Genomic DNA, 14,363 nt, shown 5'->3' on the forward strand with positions numbered 1-14,363 from the left:
AGGGAAGGTGAGGATAAAGATGGCTTTGTCTAGGAATAATTAAAAATTTAAAAGAACATTGAATAATAATGGTTCTTTTACTACTTACGCCGAGCCCGGAGGATAGGATTAAATGTTAAATTGTGTTTCAATTAACATTTAAAAAAAATACTTCATTTTTCGATACAATGTTTCGGAACATATTGTGAAATTCACGAAATAAAACGCACTACGAAAAGTGCATCAATTCAAATTAAATTGCTCAGCGCACATAACGGCAACGCTGCGCACCGGTGGAAAAAAGGCAAAGCAACATCGCATCGAGCGAACGTGTTCTGAATTTGAAAAGAATTTCGCATGCAGAAACGGTGCGACCTTTGATCCCTCGAGTATTTTCGGGTGTTGTGATCTGAATCTGACATAAAATTTTTCTGAACGTATTTTTTGTTGACAAATAGATAACAGTTATATAAATTTAGTTTTGTAACATTCATCACTAAAGAGGAATCTGTTAATGAACTGATCAATACTGATAATAAAATATGCGGAAGCGGAATAGATGTCCAAAGTACGTACGTTTTCCTCCACTCAAGTAATTTGAATTTTTCAACTAGTTAGACACGCTTAATGCAAAGATTTGCATAATACATACTTTTTCTTTGTACTGTTCTGCTTGAGCTATAGTGAAATCAGTGACAAGTACCTACCTAAAGTCAGTACAGACAGACATGTAAAACGCAAAAAATACTTTTAAGATGTGAAAACTCTAACTAAATAATCATTTAAGTTCTTGATTAGATAAGAGTCAGCAGAACTATGACTAAGATAGAACATAAAACGTATGAATTTGGCAGATGTTATTCTAATCGTCATTTAAAGAAGTGTACAAACTTCCAGTAGGCAGAGACTACATCTTTCTACGTTCCACGATCCCAGCAAACTTCTTTTGCTTCATCCACATGCATACTCTCTTCATCCAAGCTCGTTGGATTCGGGTACTCTCTTGACCTGAACTTTCGCCAGGACGTCCTTAAATAAAAATATATGTAAAGAAGCCGTTCGTTCTCCATTTTGTCAACACCAACAAAGGGAACAGCATTTATTAACATGATTTGAGTATATTTTTAAATGTAGGTACTTACCTCCTATGCGCTTTATAGTGTTTGAAACGATTATTATTATCAGAACATTGATCTCGATTCACTCAGAAAATATTATTAGACATAAAGTTTCTTCTTTCTCTTCTTTATTTCGTTTTGATCAAGTACAGACGACCGACAAAAAGTTACCGACTTTATCAAAACCATTCAAAACATTTCCAATAGTACGCACGACTGCGACAGTCTGTCGCAGTGGGCGTCCTGTCGCAGTCTCGCAGTCGCAAGACGGCCAATCAGCGCCGCCTGGCTGCGTGCGCATAGTCGCGAGACTCTGCGTCAGTCGCGCTCGACGCCGCTGCGGTGCTGTGCGTTTTTTTCGTCGCACACAGTCGCAATGTCGTACATACACCCAACCGATTTGATAGAGGAAGTGAAAAAGAGACCGGGCTTATACAACACTGATCAGCAACCTGATAGGGAAGAGAAGTTGGCGATGTGGAAGGAAATAGGCACTGCGATTTATCAAGATTGGGACTCGTTGAATAAGGCGTCTGCGTACGACAGAGGTGCGTGGTTAGCGGCGACAGAATTAATTTAATATGTTAGTTAATTTTACTTTATGCTGAATGTTTACATAAGGTTTCAACATGGCCGGTGGTTATAAGGCTGGTTGCACACTCACATCTTTTACGTAAATATCTGAAGGTATTTCGCAAGTCATACTTAGAAATCGATTGACGAAAATTACCACGATTTTTTAATAGTCGCGCGATTTGCGATCGTGTGAATGAAATCAGTTATAGAACAAGCTGCAAGGTAAGGAGAAAAAGGTACTTAGGCCCTTTTTCTTTTGCATAAACATACTTATTTTTAGCAGTGGGTTATAACAGCTTGATGGTTGATCTTTGTTTTGGGAGCTAGAGGTAGATATAACTTTGGGCAAGCAATTTTGTTGTTTACTAGTAAAATATTTCGCGTCTGCTCTTCGGACACATTTCATCTCCTTTGTTTGTTGTTACATATTATATAGTTTGTTGTTGTTTTTTTTTTTATTCATTATTTCTTTTTTAATTAAAAGTCCTATAAATCTAAAACTACCCCAATTTAAAAAAAAACTCAGCTGCATTAATCTTCTTTATATCCAGTTACTATGTCCCAGCACACTCGTGATCATACACTCGTCTGCACCAACCCGGAGGATGCTCAAAATTCTAGGAATATTAATGAATTCTGTTTATTCCACAAATATTTTATTGACACCCAAACGACTACGTGAACGGAATGTTTGCTAAGTCCCACTCAGTGGTGACTACGCTTTAAATTAAATGCTGATTCAGAGTAAATGAACCCAAGTACCACTATACTTGCTGTTTGAATAATTATTTTAGGTTAAGTTTTTTTTTATTGGTATTATACCGAGATTTGAACACACAATCTGGCACACGTAGGTTCCATATTTTATCTATGGCTGTAAGTACCAATAAAAAAAATGTCCAGATAATCCCACGGGAACGGAAATGAACGGAATTTTATGTTTCACGAGTGCAGAGCCGCGGGAGTGTTATCGTATTGTAAAATACTATGTAAAAAGTCTTGTATATTCAAATTCATATTTCCATATACTGAGTTCATATAACCATTCTTTTTTAATATCGCAAAAAATACGCCTGCCAAGGCGATGTTATTTTTTAATTTGCGAACATTCTCCTCTATGGCGCGGGATGATGAATCGTCACTGTTCCAGTGCTCCAGCTGCAAAGAAAATGGCGGTCATTGCGGGACGCGTACAACCGGGAGCTGAGGGCGCGGAGGACCGGTATACGGGTGAACAGGCGGGTGTACAAATACTTCAAGAAGATGAGCTTCCTCGGCGGGTTCACTGGGAATTTGAGCGAGTGAGTGTTTTGGTAGCCAATTCTATATATATAATTTCATATTTATTTTCGCGACGTGTAGTTCCCGGCACCAATACAAAAAAAAAATAGGACCATTCAATCTCTTTCCCATGGATGTCGTAAAAGGCGAATAAGGGATAGGCTTACCAACTTGGGATTGTTTTTTAGGCGATGGGCTAGCAACCTGTCACTATTTGAATCTGGCCATTCAGTCTTTTCAAGACTGTTGGCTCTGTCTACCCCGCAAGGGATATAAACGTGACCATATGTATGTATGTATGTATGTATTATGTTACTAGTACGCTCGTGGTTGCTGCCTATAAGGCGACTGGGAGGTTTCTCTGGGACGTTGAGCGAGTTAGTGTTTTGATACCAACTTCTACATTTTAATTTTGTTACCAGCTGCAGCGCTTCCGTCGGAGTCACGATCTTCACTAGTTTCCTTTTGGTGAAAGTTTAGGTCATCATACATATAGTCGTCTATATCCTATGCGGGGTAGACAGAGTCCACTGACTGAAGGCCAAGCCAAGGCCAAATAGTGCGAGGTTGCTAGCCCATCGCCTAAATGAATAATCCAGAACAAAGCTTTTTAACGACATCCACGGGAAAGAGATGGAGGGATAGCGATCTTATTCTTTTTTATATATATGAGATTAGGTTATCCTATAAGTATCCTAAACAAAGTTTGCCTGAATTTGGATTATACGAACGAACTATACAAGGAACTATCAAGCGTACATTTCTAGTCTCCGCCGATCGTTCAGGAACAATGTGTGATTTCATTTCACGTTTCACTTCCAGAGAGGATGAAACAAACGACAATCAACGGGATTTCGAGGATGACCACGCACACTCAGACGACCAGGACATTGTGGACAAGAAGAAGAAGATCAAAGTGGAGAAGACACGTAAAAAGAAACGCACCCGACGACCGTCCGTCCAAATACCGCCTCCGGAAGAATTAGAAATACCTATGTTCCCTGTGGAGGTCAACAATGATGACAGTGACAGTGATAAGTTGTTCCTCCTGTCTTTCCTCCCGGAAATGAGACAATTGCCGTTGAATATCAAGATGTGGGTGAGGGCCCAAGTGGCCAATGTGATGCAGGAGGCTGTAGCCTGCCATTATAACAACACGCAGCCTGGAACGGCCGAGAGGAACGGACTGGACGGTTTGAGGCATGACAGTGATTAGTAGTGTTTTTATAGATTTCGGTTATTAAGTTTGAAATTTTATAAAATTATGGACAATTTGTCCGTGATTTTCATGCAAATGTATGCCTTAAGATAAATTGAGTGTTGGACAAGAGGATTTCCTGAAATATTAAGATATGTCAGTATGGGTATTTTTATCGTTGGCGGTTTTTATTTATCATCTGTGAAAATTAGTATAAATGGATCTTAGGTAGGTAGGTATTAACATTGCTTTTTGTTAATTCGTAATAAATATTTGTTGTTCAAAAGAATAATTAATATACTTAGTCAGATTTCTTCTGCCTACGGGCACCCAAAATTAAGAAATTTATCTTGTTTATAGATAATATACATTAAAGTATCGTTATTTACCTGTCACGGGTAGACAGAGCCGGCAGTCTCAAAATAAGCCTAAAAGGCAGTTCTTGGGAGGATGTCAAATAGAAAATTGCAATCATTTTCCACAGATGAAACAGAGTTATCGTATTAAAGAACATTATTCATGTTGATTTGTTATTAAAATCAATAAAATAAAATCGTTGTTTTTTTTCCCTTGTAAAGTACTCATGAAAGTTTCCAGAAAAGAACTTATGTTACTGCTGAAGGTTTTGTCTTTGCCAAGACGAAATCGTGCCAAGTATAATCAAAATCGTTCCAGTTATATGTAACAAAAAAAAGACTAATTATAAATAAATAAGTATGGATTCGTTATTTGAAATAAAAAAAACACAAAAAAGCAGATTAGAGTGTGCCAACAACGGTAAAACTTTTTTGGCACGGACCCAAGACCTAAACGTCTCGGAAGAAATGTCTTAAACAGCTAAATTATATATGACGAGTTGGTAGTTCTTAGGTACCTACTAAGGAGCATCGGTGGTTGAATCGGTAAGGTGCCCGGTTCAAATGCGTGTTACGCTGAAAGGCACAGGTTCAATTCCCACCTCGGCCATGAACCAATGACTATTTTCAAAGTTATGTATATTAGTTTAAATAATAACCGATGCTCTGACGGTGAGGAAAAACATCGTGAGGAATCCTCCTCATTCAGGCAAGTGGATGTGTGACCATTTATTGTTAAATCCAATACGGGTTAGGTTTACCTGTAAAGGTTGCGGAGGTCACATGGGAGTAGCTTCGTGTAAAAACTTGACTCAGCCAACCTAGGATCCATGGTCAAAGGCATACCCCGGGCTTCTCCCCAGAAAGGTAAGGATGTAAACGCCAGGAGGAATAAGGTAGTTCTTAAATTGATAGCAGGAGTTGGAAGCCAGTATATTAGATCAAAATTAAAAAAATATGAAAAAAAAATCTATAACATAGGTATATTTATTTGCCTTGTCAAGCTAATGACACTTCAAATATTAAATTCACCAAGTCATTCAGACCGTATCATAGAACATGGAAATCTCAAACACTCAAAACACGATCCTTTTATCGCAGTCGGGTAAAAATAATAAAATGTATCCCTCTCGAAATTCCAGTTGGCGGCGCGTATATTTTTGCTCTTAAATTTTACGACAGCAAGTTTTAGGCAACTTACATACTTTCTCACTGGCGAAAATAAATTCGAATTTCGCTCTTGGCGTCTACTGCATAAAATTAATTATGCATTCTGGAAAGTTACCGCAATTAGTTTCTAACGTTATAACCTTACTTTTTAACGTTAATTTTAAAAATCATTTCTAGCAGCTGTGGCGTTCTAAACTCTACCCTTTCTTTTGGCTTTACGCGAGGCTTCGCCGCCGTGGGAATTCTAGAAAAAATGTTAATCTGTCTGTGCCACATTTCGTGACAATTAGTAGAGTAGTTAGTGTGTAAGTACCTACATTGTAGCCAATATATTATGCTGATTCAAATCAGTTCAGGAATTTTGCGTAGAAGAGTGAAAAATCATAATTTTTTTAAGCTTACCTATGTTATGTATAATTACACTTATGCACCCAACTTTTTGGGGTTAATAGGTATCACAAAAGAACTTAAATTAATTTGTAGCCTAAGTATATAAAGACTAGACTAGGTAATGTTTGTAACTAAAAAACTGAAAACCTATATGAACATCTCAGACAGAGATAGATTAAATCTGCCAACAAGCGAAGCCACGGCCTATACTATAGTAAGTTATTACAAAGCAGATGTTTCTGCATGTGGTCGGAGCTTTAGAATTTCCGATTTTATCAAAGAAGCCTTTCTTAGCAAAAGGAAAATATTGCCTGTTCAATAGAAATCATTGAAGGCAGGTTTTATATACAACTGTTAAATTTGATGTTTACCAAGAATCCAATGTCACAGTTTCAAGAAACACTCTTGTTACCAAATCTAAATAATAACGGCGAGGTGGCAACAGCGCGGCGAAAGTAGCGGAACGGCAACAGCGCGCGATCGATAGACCGCGGGGGAGCGGCGGGCGCGGGCTGACCCTTCCGATTTCAAAATGTAGACATGCATGAACGACATGACGCTGAATGTTATTATTGTATTTGTATGAACACGTGCAGTTTCAGTTTGGCATAGTCTAGTATTTTGTTGTGTCAGATTTTATTATAACCTGTTTGTAACATCAAATCATGTTTTTATCTCTTACTGGATAGACAGAGCCAAGTCTGGGAAAGGCCAAATAGAAATGGGATACACAAATTTTATAACAATAAGAATGATTGTGATGTTCTCTTGCAATTGGAACGCACGCAGTTTCTTGTGCATTTATGAAGTTGACAAAAACGTTATGATGGTGGTGATTTTTTAAATATTACTCAGAATTTTTCCATTCAAATTCAAAATTTTTTAAAATAATTAATATAATTGTCATATCGTTTAGTTTAAACGTCAAATAAATTACTTTTAAGTTTACTGCCGCTTCCAAAGCGTCAGTGCAGAAAAAGCGGTAACAAAGTGCACTGCAACATTTTCTTCAAAATCGTCAACTTCACAATTATTCAAACTTAGATTAGAACTGTGGACGAGAATTCTATCGTGTCAATCTCGTGTAAAATATAAAAAATAATAACTAATAATATTCTCTAGAAATAAGTGAGAACGTCGAATGTCCTGAGTTTGAAAGCTATAACTTCAACTTTTTGGCTTGAAGATTGAAAATTGAAATTCAAATAGTGCCAGGTTGCCAGACTATTTCCTAAAAGAGGAATCCCAAGTTTATAAGAGTAATAAACCTATCCCTTCGTAGTTAGAAAGAGAAGGAGTGGTCCTATTCTTTTTTATTGGTGCCGGGAACCACACGGCACGGCAAACTGAACGTGTCTTTTGGCTCTGTGTTCACCGCAAGGGATAAACACGTGGCTATATGTAATATGTATGTATGTATGTATTAAAAGCTATTTTGTAATCCAGTCGGTTTGTCTGAAAACACGTCGAAATTACTAAACTTACATGAAAATGCATACATTCTATAGTATAGTGCGGATTACGGAGAAGAACATAGGGTACATTTCAAGCTAGCAGACCCGCGGGCAAAATGTAGTGAATTTTAATAATTTTACCAATCAGAAAAAGTGCCAAGCAAAAAATTTTACAGTACCTCTAATATTGACATTTTAGAACATTGTATATTTTTAAATTCGAGGAAAAAAAAGGTAAAATATTTTTTACTCCGTAATTTTACCCCGAGGCGCGGTTTGGACAAGCACGGATTCCCGTTATAACAATATTATGATTCTCGAAGGGGATATTTGCGAAACGAAAATATAAGATAACACAATGTTTGCTGGATGACTCTCTTGGTACTCCACAAAATATAGATATCACGGAAGAAAAACCAAATTGTCATTGACATAAAAAAAAATCTCAATTTTTTTCAAATTTCTCTTTAAATTGGAATGTCAGAAATTTTTTTTTTATAATATCGCACATAACTTGGGCTTGATAGGGACTAACTGTTAGTCACTAACATCAACTTATGCTACAATTTTTTTTAATCACATTGTCCGTTACGTAACTGTAGAATCTGAGAGACATTAAAAAGAAGCGGCTTTAAACTTGCGAGAAAAATGTCTTTAACAAAGACCTAATTAGAGCAAAAGCTCTCCATTTATTCACATAAACAATACACGCCATAAAAATAAGCACAATGTATTTCTTGTATTTGTTCCGTTACAAGCAGAACAATAAAATTTAACGCAGGTCTGAATCCGTGATAAATGTTGGAGCCTCGCACCTGCTTCTCACTGGAATGAAAAAAAAAACAACCGAGTTTTGTAACGGGGTGTATTCTGTTTATTTTAAAAAAGATAGTTTTAATCGCTTTTCAGTCAATTCGAGACCGTTGACGGTGTCTACTAAGTAAGGGATACAGACGTTATTATATGTAGGTATGTATTTACGAATGTTGAATACTCACAATATGTTTTTAATTGAAGGTAATATGTTCTCTCTCTTTCTATCACTTTGGATAACCTCAAAGCTAGAATGAGGGAGACGATAAGGAATATTACCATAAAACGTTCGTTGAATAAGTCCTCAGGGGGTTTGGGCCCCTCCCAATGGCGAGGTTACTAAAACCTCTTTCACAAAATAGACCATACATTCTCCACCCGATGAGACCTATTACACTTTTATTCGATGTCAGCAAAAACTGTCACTTGCCCTTGACGCAAGAAGTCAAGGGCATATTCTTAGCCAATAATAAAAAATTAAAAAAAAACGAACACAAAACAAACGCTGGCCACACGCTCTACCAACATGAGGCACGATTACCATTTTTTTCTTCAACCCCATAGCTTCGCACAGGCAATTTACTCAGAAACTAATAGTAGTATGAACCAGCTGTAATATATTTTCAGCAATTCCGTTGCAGATACCCTGAATCATCCGTGACCCAAATAAATAAACATCGCACCACTATGGCAGACAGGGTGGGCCAACTTGTGTACCGACGAAGTTTTGGCCATTCCCAAAACAAAATGTTGGCGCCCAACATTGGCGCCAATTCAGGCTGCGTCTTTGACTAAGCAAAGTCAAAAGTATTATGACGTTTTTTTATTTACTCTTGAACAGACAGTCGTAAGCAGATACGGAGTTTGTTTGTAGGGACTGGAAGGCAAATTCAACTTAGTAACGAATTAATTTCGTCCAAACCTTAGACCAACGCGGGCTTCCGTCCCGAGTCAGTAAGCCCGCTTTGCTGTAAGGTTCTAACTAACGAACGAGCTGAGTTTCTGTATTATCCCGATTACGCCAGAAGGTTGATTAATTTTAAGCCTATGAGTTATCAACCAATCTCTGTCTGATTCTGAATTCATTAAACCATCCAGCTTTATGTGGCTTCGTCTTCAGTATTTTCGAGACTGTTGCCTCTGTCTATCCCGTAAGGGATAAAGACGTGCTGTATGTATGTTTTAGCGCAGATCAACTGCATATACTGTGTTCATTTTACGTACAAACTCTTGGAATAGCGAATTTCGTGTAATCCATGTAGTTTCATTTAGTAAAACTTTTTACTTAACATCAACATTGTACTAGGATACAAAGCAAGAAATGTACAGAAATGAAGCATTATTGCATATGCTTATAGGAATAAAAGGTTGATACCTACGCACAAAGTGTGTAAAATTATGACCTTATTCGTTCCCAGTAGTTTTATTGACATTCTAGCAAAAGGTCTGGTCAAGAGTACTCGTAACCGATAGTGGCAAGTGGAATGATGTAGTCTCTGCCTATCGGGAAAGAACGTGATTTATGTATGTACGTATGTAACTAGATTTACTGAAGTTCGAACAGTTCCGATCCTTGGATCAAGGGTTGGTTTAGGTTTTCCCATTCCAAAATTCACCGTTTTCATACTCTCTCCTTGTATATTTTTGCTTAATTAATCTGCTTTCATCGATTTTATATTATTATCCAACAAAAAGTCGTTGACATACATATAAATCCTTTCTAACTTTATTGAAGGTGTCATTTATATTTTCCATATTTTATGACAGAGCACGCCTTTTTTATAACGACGGTATAGCGTGGCTCAAACCAACTCTGTTGCCGACTGTACAGTCAACCGCGTAAAAATTATACATTATACTCTATGACGCAGTAATAGATTTTTCAAGACTATCTACGCCGCAAGGGATATAGACGTGATAATATGTACGTATGATATGCTGTTAACTGTACTCTGAAGGATCAATAGCACGATACTTAGTATATACATACATACACTTCTTTATCCCTTACGATACTTTGTAGTATTATGATTCCGGTCAAACTGGTTTGAGGAGCTATATTATCTACAATCATGCATGCTTCACCACATAGTAACAGAGTCGCTTCCCGAGTCTGTCCATAATGTCTGTATGTATGTATGCTAAGATCTCATAAGTACACAATGGATTTTAATGCAGTTTTTTAAATAGATATAGTGATCAAAGAGAAAAGTTTTAAAGTATAAATGTTACCCGTGCAAAGCCTGGCGGGTCGCTAGTAAATCCTGTAATACTAAGCATGCATGTCAAGAACAGCGTTGGACCTAGATACGTTTATTGATAGTTAATAAAGTAATAGTTCTATATTATAGACGTAGAAAAAAAGGCGGACGGAGTTTTACTATACGGCAAAATGAAGCACCAATAGTAAGGAAGTCCACTGTGTATACTATAGTAAAACCAACGGATACGTGACAACAACTTAAAATACATCCTATACAAGTGTTTCTTTTTTGTTCCTGAGGCATTGTTATACTCTATACATTAATCATTAATTATAACATATACACGCCTCACGCACAAACTCTCACCAATAATGTCGCGCCAGTACGTCATAGATTATCTCATTTTCTGTCACTCACACATGCGAACAATGCCGCCATTACGATGCTTCACTTTTTTATAAGAATACACTCTGTCCGCCTTTTTCAACGTCTGTGTATCAAATCAACTATTATGCCCTAGGGGGAAATAATGTCGACCTATTTGCGACAATGGGCCGCCAAGCAGATATACCTGAATGAGAAGATTTGACAAAAAAACGACGACTTCCTTACATCATACATATGGTCACGTCTATATTCCTTGTGGGGTAGACAGAGCCAACAGTCTTGAAAAGACTGATAGGCCACGCTTACATCCAACCGCCGAAAAAATTAATAATCTATTCATATGAAAAAATCTGTCTGCTTGACATGCGATCTGCTCACAGTTAGCGATAACGATTTTGATGTTTTTTTTTATAATGTTAGTTAATTTGACTAAGAGGCTACTTCGAAGTTCCTGGCATTTGTTTGTTGATAATATGTAATGCTATTTGACGTCCTCTTTATTATTCCTATACTAAATGTAATTAATTTAGTAAAAAAAACTCTTCTAATAAAAGGCACGCGCTGAAAAAAAGGTCATTGTTTTGTACCAGCGCTGTATAATTAAAAATGTCTTTTGTAGAAAAAGTCGGTTAACGCAAGAAGCCTTCCCAGTTGACTTAATGAAATGATAAAAGTTGTGATTACAATTTTTATATCGTTACAGCTCCGTGTCTATAGCCTGCTCAGTATACTTCAAATCATTGTAATACATATATACATATAATCACGTCTTTATCCCTAAGGGAGTAGACAGAGCCAATAGTCTTTTGAAAGACTGAATTGCCACGTTCAGCTGTACGGCTTAATAATGGAATTGAAATTAAAATAGTGACAGATTTCTAGCCCATCGCCTACAATCAGCAAATACGTCCAATCAGATTATCCTAGCGCTTTATCTTGACGCTAACCATTGGCCATTTAGAGGTCGGCCATTTTGAACATTTCAGCTATCTGCTTTACTGCCGCTATTTCGTTTTATGGAACAGAGTTCCTAGTCCAATCTTCTAGATCTGTGGGCGAGGCAGTAAATGCCATTTCCCATGTTCATTTACGGCCACTACACAATTTTTTGACAAGTTGCGTCATGAAGAGATTTATGAATGTGGATGAAGCAAAATAAGTACCTATGCAGGGATTGTGACAAGTCAAAAGAAATCTGCCTTCTCTAGGAAAATGTATGTGCGATCATTGTTTTTTCATTGCATTCTATTTTCGAATCAGTCACGCCTGACTGTTTTATAGAGATTTTTATGACAATTATGTCGAGACCCAAGTGAACTTTCCTATGATATTTTTATTTCGTTATTGTTCATGTATCAGATGGAACACCAGTATCTCTCTCCTTGTTATTTGATTCCAAACTGTCCTATAAATATAACAAAATATGGTTTTTAATTAAAACATTGGACGCCGATGATTGAGCTGCCATCACCGAGCTGGTTCGACCCACGCGTTATGTATGAAACTTGACTGATGGCGCCAGCCCTTGTAATCATGCCATACTTTCATGTTTAAATTATACTGAATAATATATCAATACCCAAGGAGTATGCTTGCTTTACGCAGACACCATAAAAATGTCAGGCAGAAAGAAGTTAAGCGGATTAGCACGGAATTTTTAAAAACATAATTAGGCGGGTGCACTCAACTCAACTGTACATAGATAGGTACCTACCTATTTCATAACATGTAGTAACGCTAATAAACGAAGTTTAACTAACATAGCTTTACATTTAACAACAACAATTCATAAACAATATCTACATGTATGTAGGCTTACCACCTATGAATTCGATTTTAAAGATTACTTAAGAAATTATTTTTGGTCGATTATGCCAATAAGTAGGTACCTACACCATAATATGTGAAAATAAATGATTATCTCGGCCTTTTAAAAAGATATACATAATTATATTGTATTAATTAAATAAATACACAAGGTGACTATTTATTTATTGATGGTTTGTTAATGGTCATTATCATAATTATGTAAACGTTCGTTATGTATAGACAGACATAAGTAATTTGTTAAAACTTTTGCAACGATGTCAGATAACTTTACCCACCAAATAAACTTGCCTTCAAATGTCACCAAAAGATGAAAGGCACTTTGCAAAGGAAGCGTCGTTGCTTGCATAGTCGTAATGTATCTGTGAGTCCTTCAGAAAACAATAGTAAAAACGTCGGCCATTGCTCGGTGACGCAAGCCAGCGGGCGGGAAACATAATAAATAATAATAGGCGGACGGAGCGGCAACGGCGCGCGGCGCCGAACGGCAACGTGGCGATCGATGTAGCTTGCCGTGCAGTTGCCGCATTTCTCGTGGTTTGTGTGAAGTTTCATATCCCGTTCCAGTTTTGCCATGTCGCTTTCACAGAGGGGAATGATAGGTACCTATTCTATTATATATATTTTTTAATTTTTATAACGTAATAAGAAATTGAAACATTGTAAAGCAGAAATTTTTGCACATGGTGTACAGAGACCAACGTAATTTTGCGAGTTTTGTGTTAGAAACGCAATCGAAGACAACTCAAAATGAGACAAATAGGTACCTACTCAAATTCAATTTGAGAATTAGTGATTTCCTTTCGAGCATGGGTGTCAAATACGTAGGTAGGTAACTGTTTCGTCACATCGATATCGACTGAAATTAATGTGTTTAAAAAAAATCTGTGAATCACCAATTAAAAAATAGACCGTGAAAACTAGCTAAAGTACTTTTTAATTAATAATCGTGTACTTTAAGTCTCTTTTCTACCTGAATAACTAAAACCTTACCGGTAAATCGAATCGATGAAATATTGTTTGGGAATTCAGACCTTTGCAATAATAATCAAACCAATGTACCTAAATTCACGTTTTTCACAACACGACTTAAAAAATGAGACTTATTTTTTTTATGTTGTTACATTTCCTCTGTCTGCACTTGTCACACTCCCAATAATGTAACACAGGGACAATATCAAAATATCAATTTTATATTATGTAAATGTGGCTAAAAATATATATATTTTAAAAATAATGTAACCGTTAATAAAGCTAGGTGGAAGACTTTTATTGGGAAAAAATGCTATTTATTTTATTAAATGAACTTTTTTCCTATAAAGGTACCTACGAACACATGTTGTGATATAGGTACATAGGTTCTAATTCGCATTCTTCGTACGTCTGGCTGCTCGAGCATTTCTTATTCTTCCTACAAGTCAGGAACATTTAAATACTCAAATCCACAGCATCAACTCAGAAGAAATGTTAAAAGTAAATTCAAGTTTTTTTAAACTATTTTTGTGCCAGTTTTACATATATACAGCACACTAGCTTTGATTGCATCACCTTAGCGAGTATTCTCAGTGCCACCTACCTACGCATTACGTCCTGTCTCAACTCCCAAGGTC

At 36.8% G+C, this 14,363-nt stretch overlaps 1 protein-coding gene across 1 annotated transcript; it reads left to right on the forward strand.

Annotated features, from left to right (window-relative positions):
• Positions 1–1,320: 1,320 nt before the first annotated feature.
• Positions 1,321–4,677, forward strand: LOC106129968 (uncharacterized). The gene is made up of 3 exons (XM_013328697.2): positions 1,321–1,645; positions 2,824–2,974; positions 3,777–4,677. The coding sequence occupies exons 1-3, from the start codon at positions 1,474–1,476 to the stop codon at positions 4,168–4,170; spliced, it is 717 nt and encodes a 238-aa protein (XP_013184151.2). The 5' UTR covers positions 1,321–1,473; the 3' UTR covers positions 4,171–4,677.
• The last annotated feature ends 9,686 nt before the right edge of the window (positions 4,678–14,363 follow it).

This window comes from Amyelois transitella, chromosome 22, assembly GCF_032362555.1.
Source record: "Amyelois transitella isolate CPQ chromosome 22, ilAmyTran1.1, whole genome shotgun sequence".
Lineage (NCBI taxonomy): Eukaryota > Metazoa > Arthropoda > Insecta > Lepidoptera > Pyralidae > Amyelois > Amyelois transitella.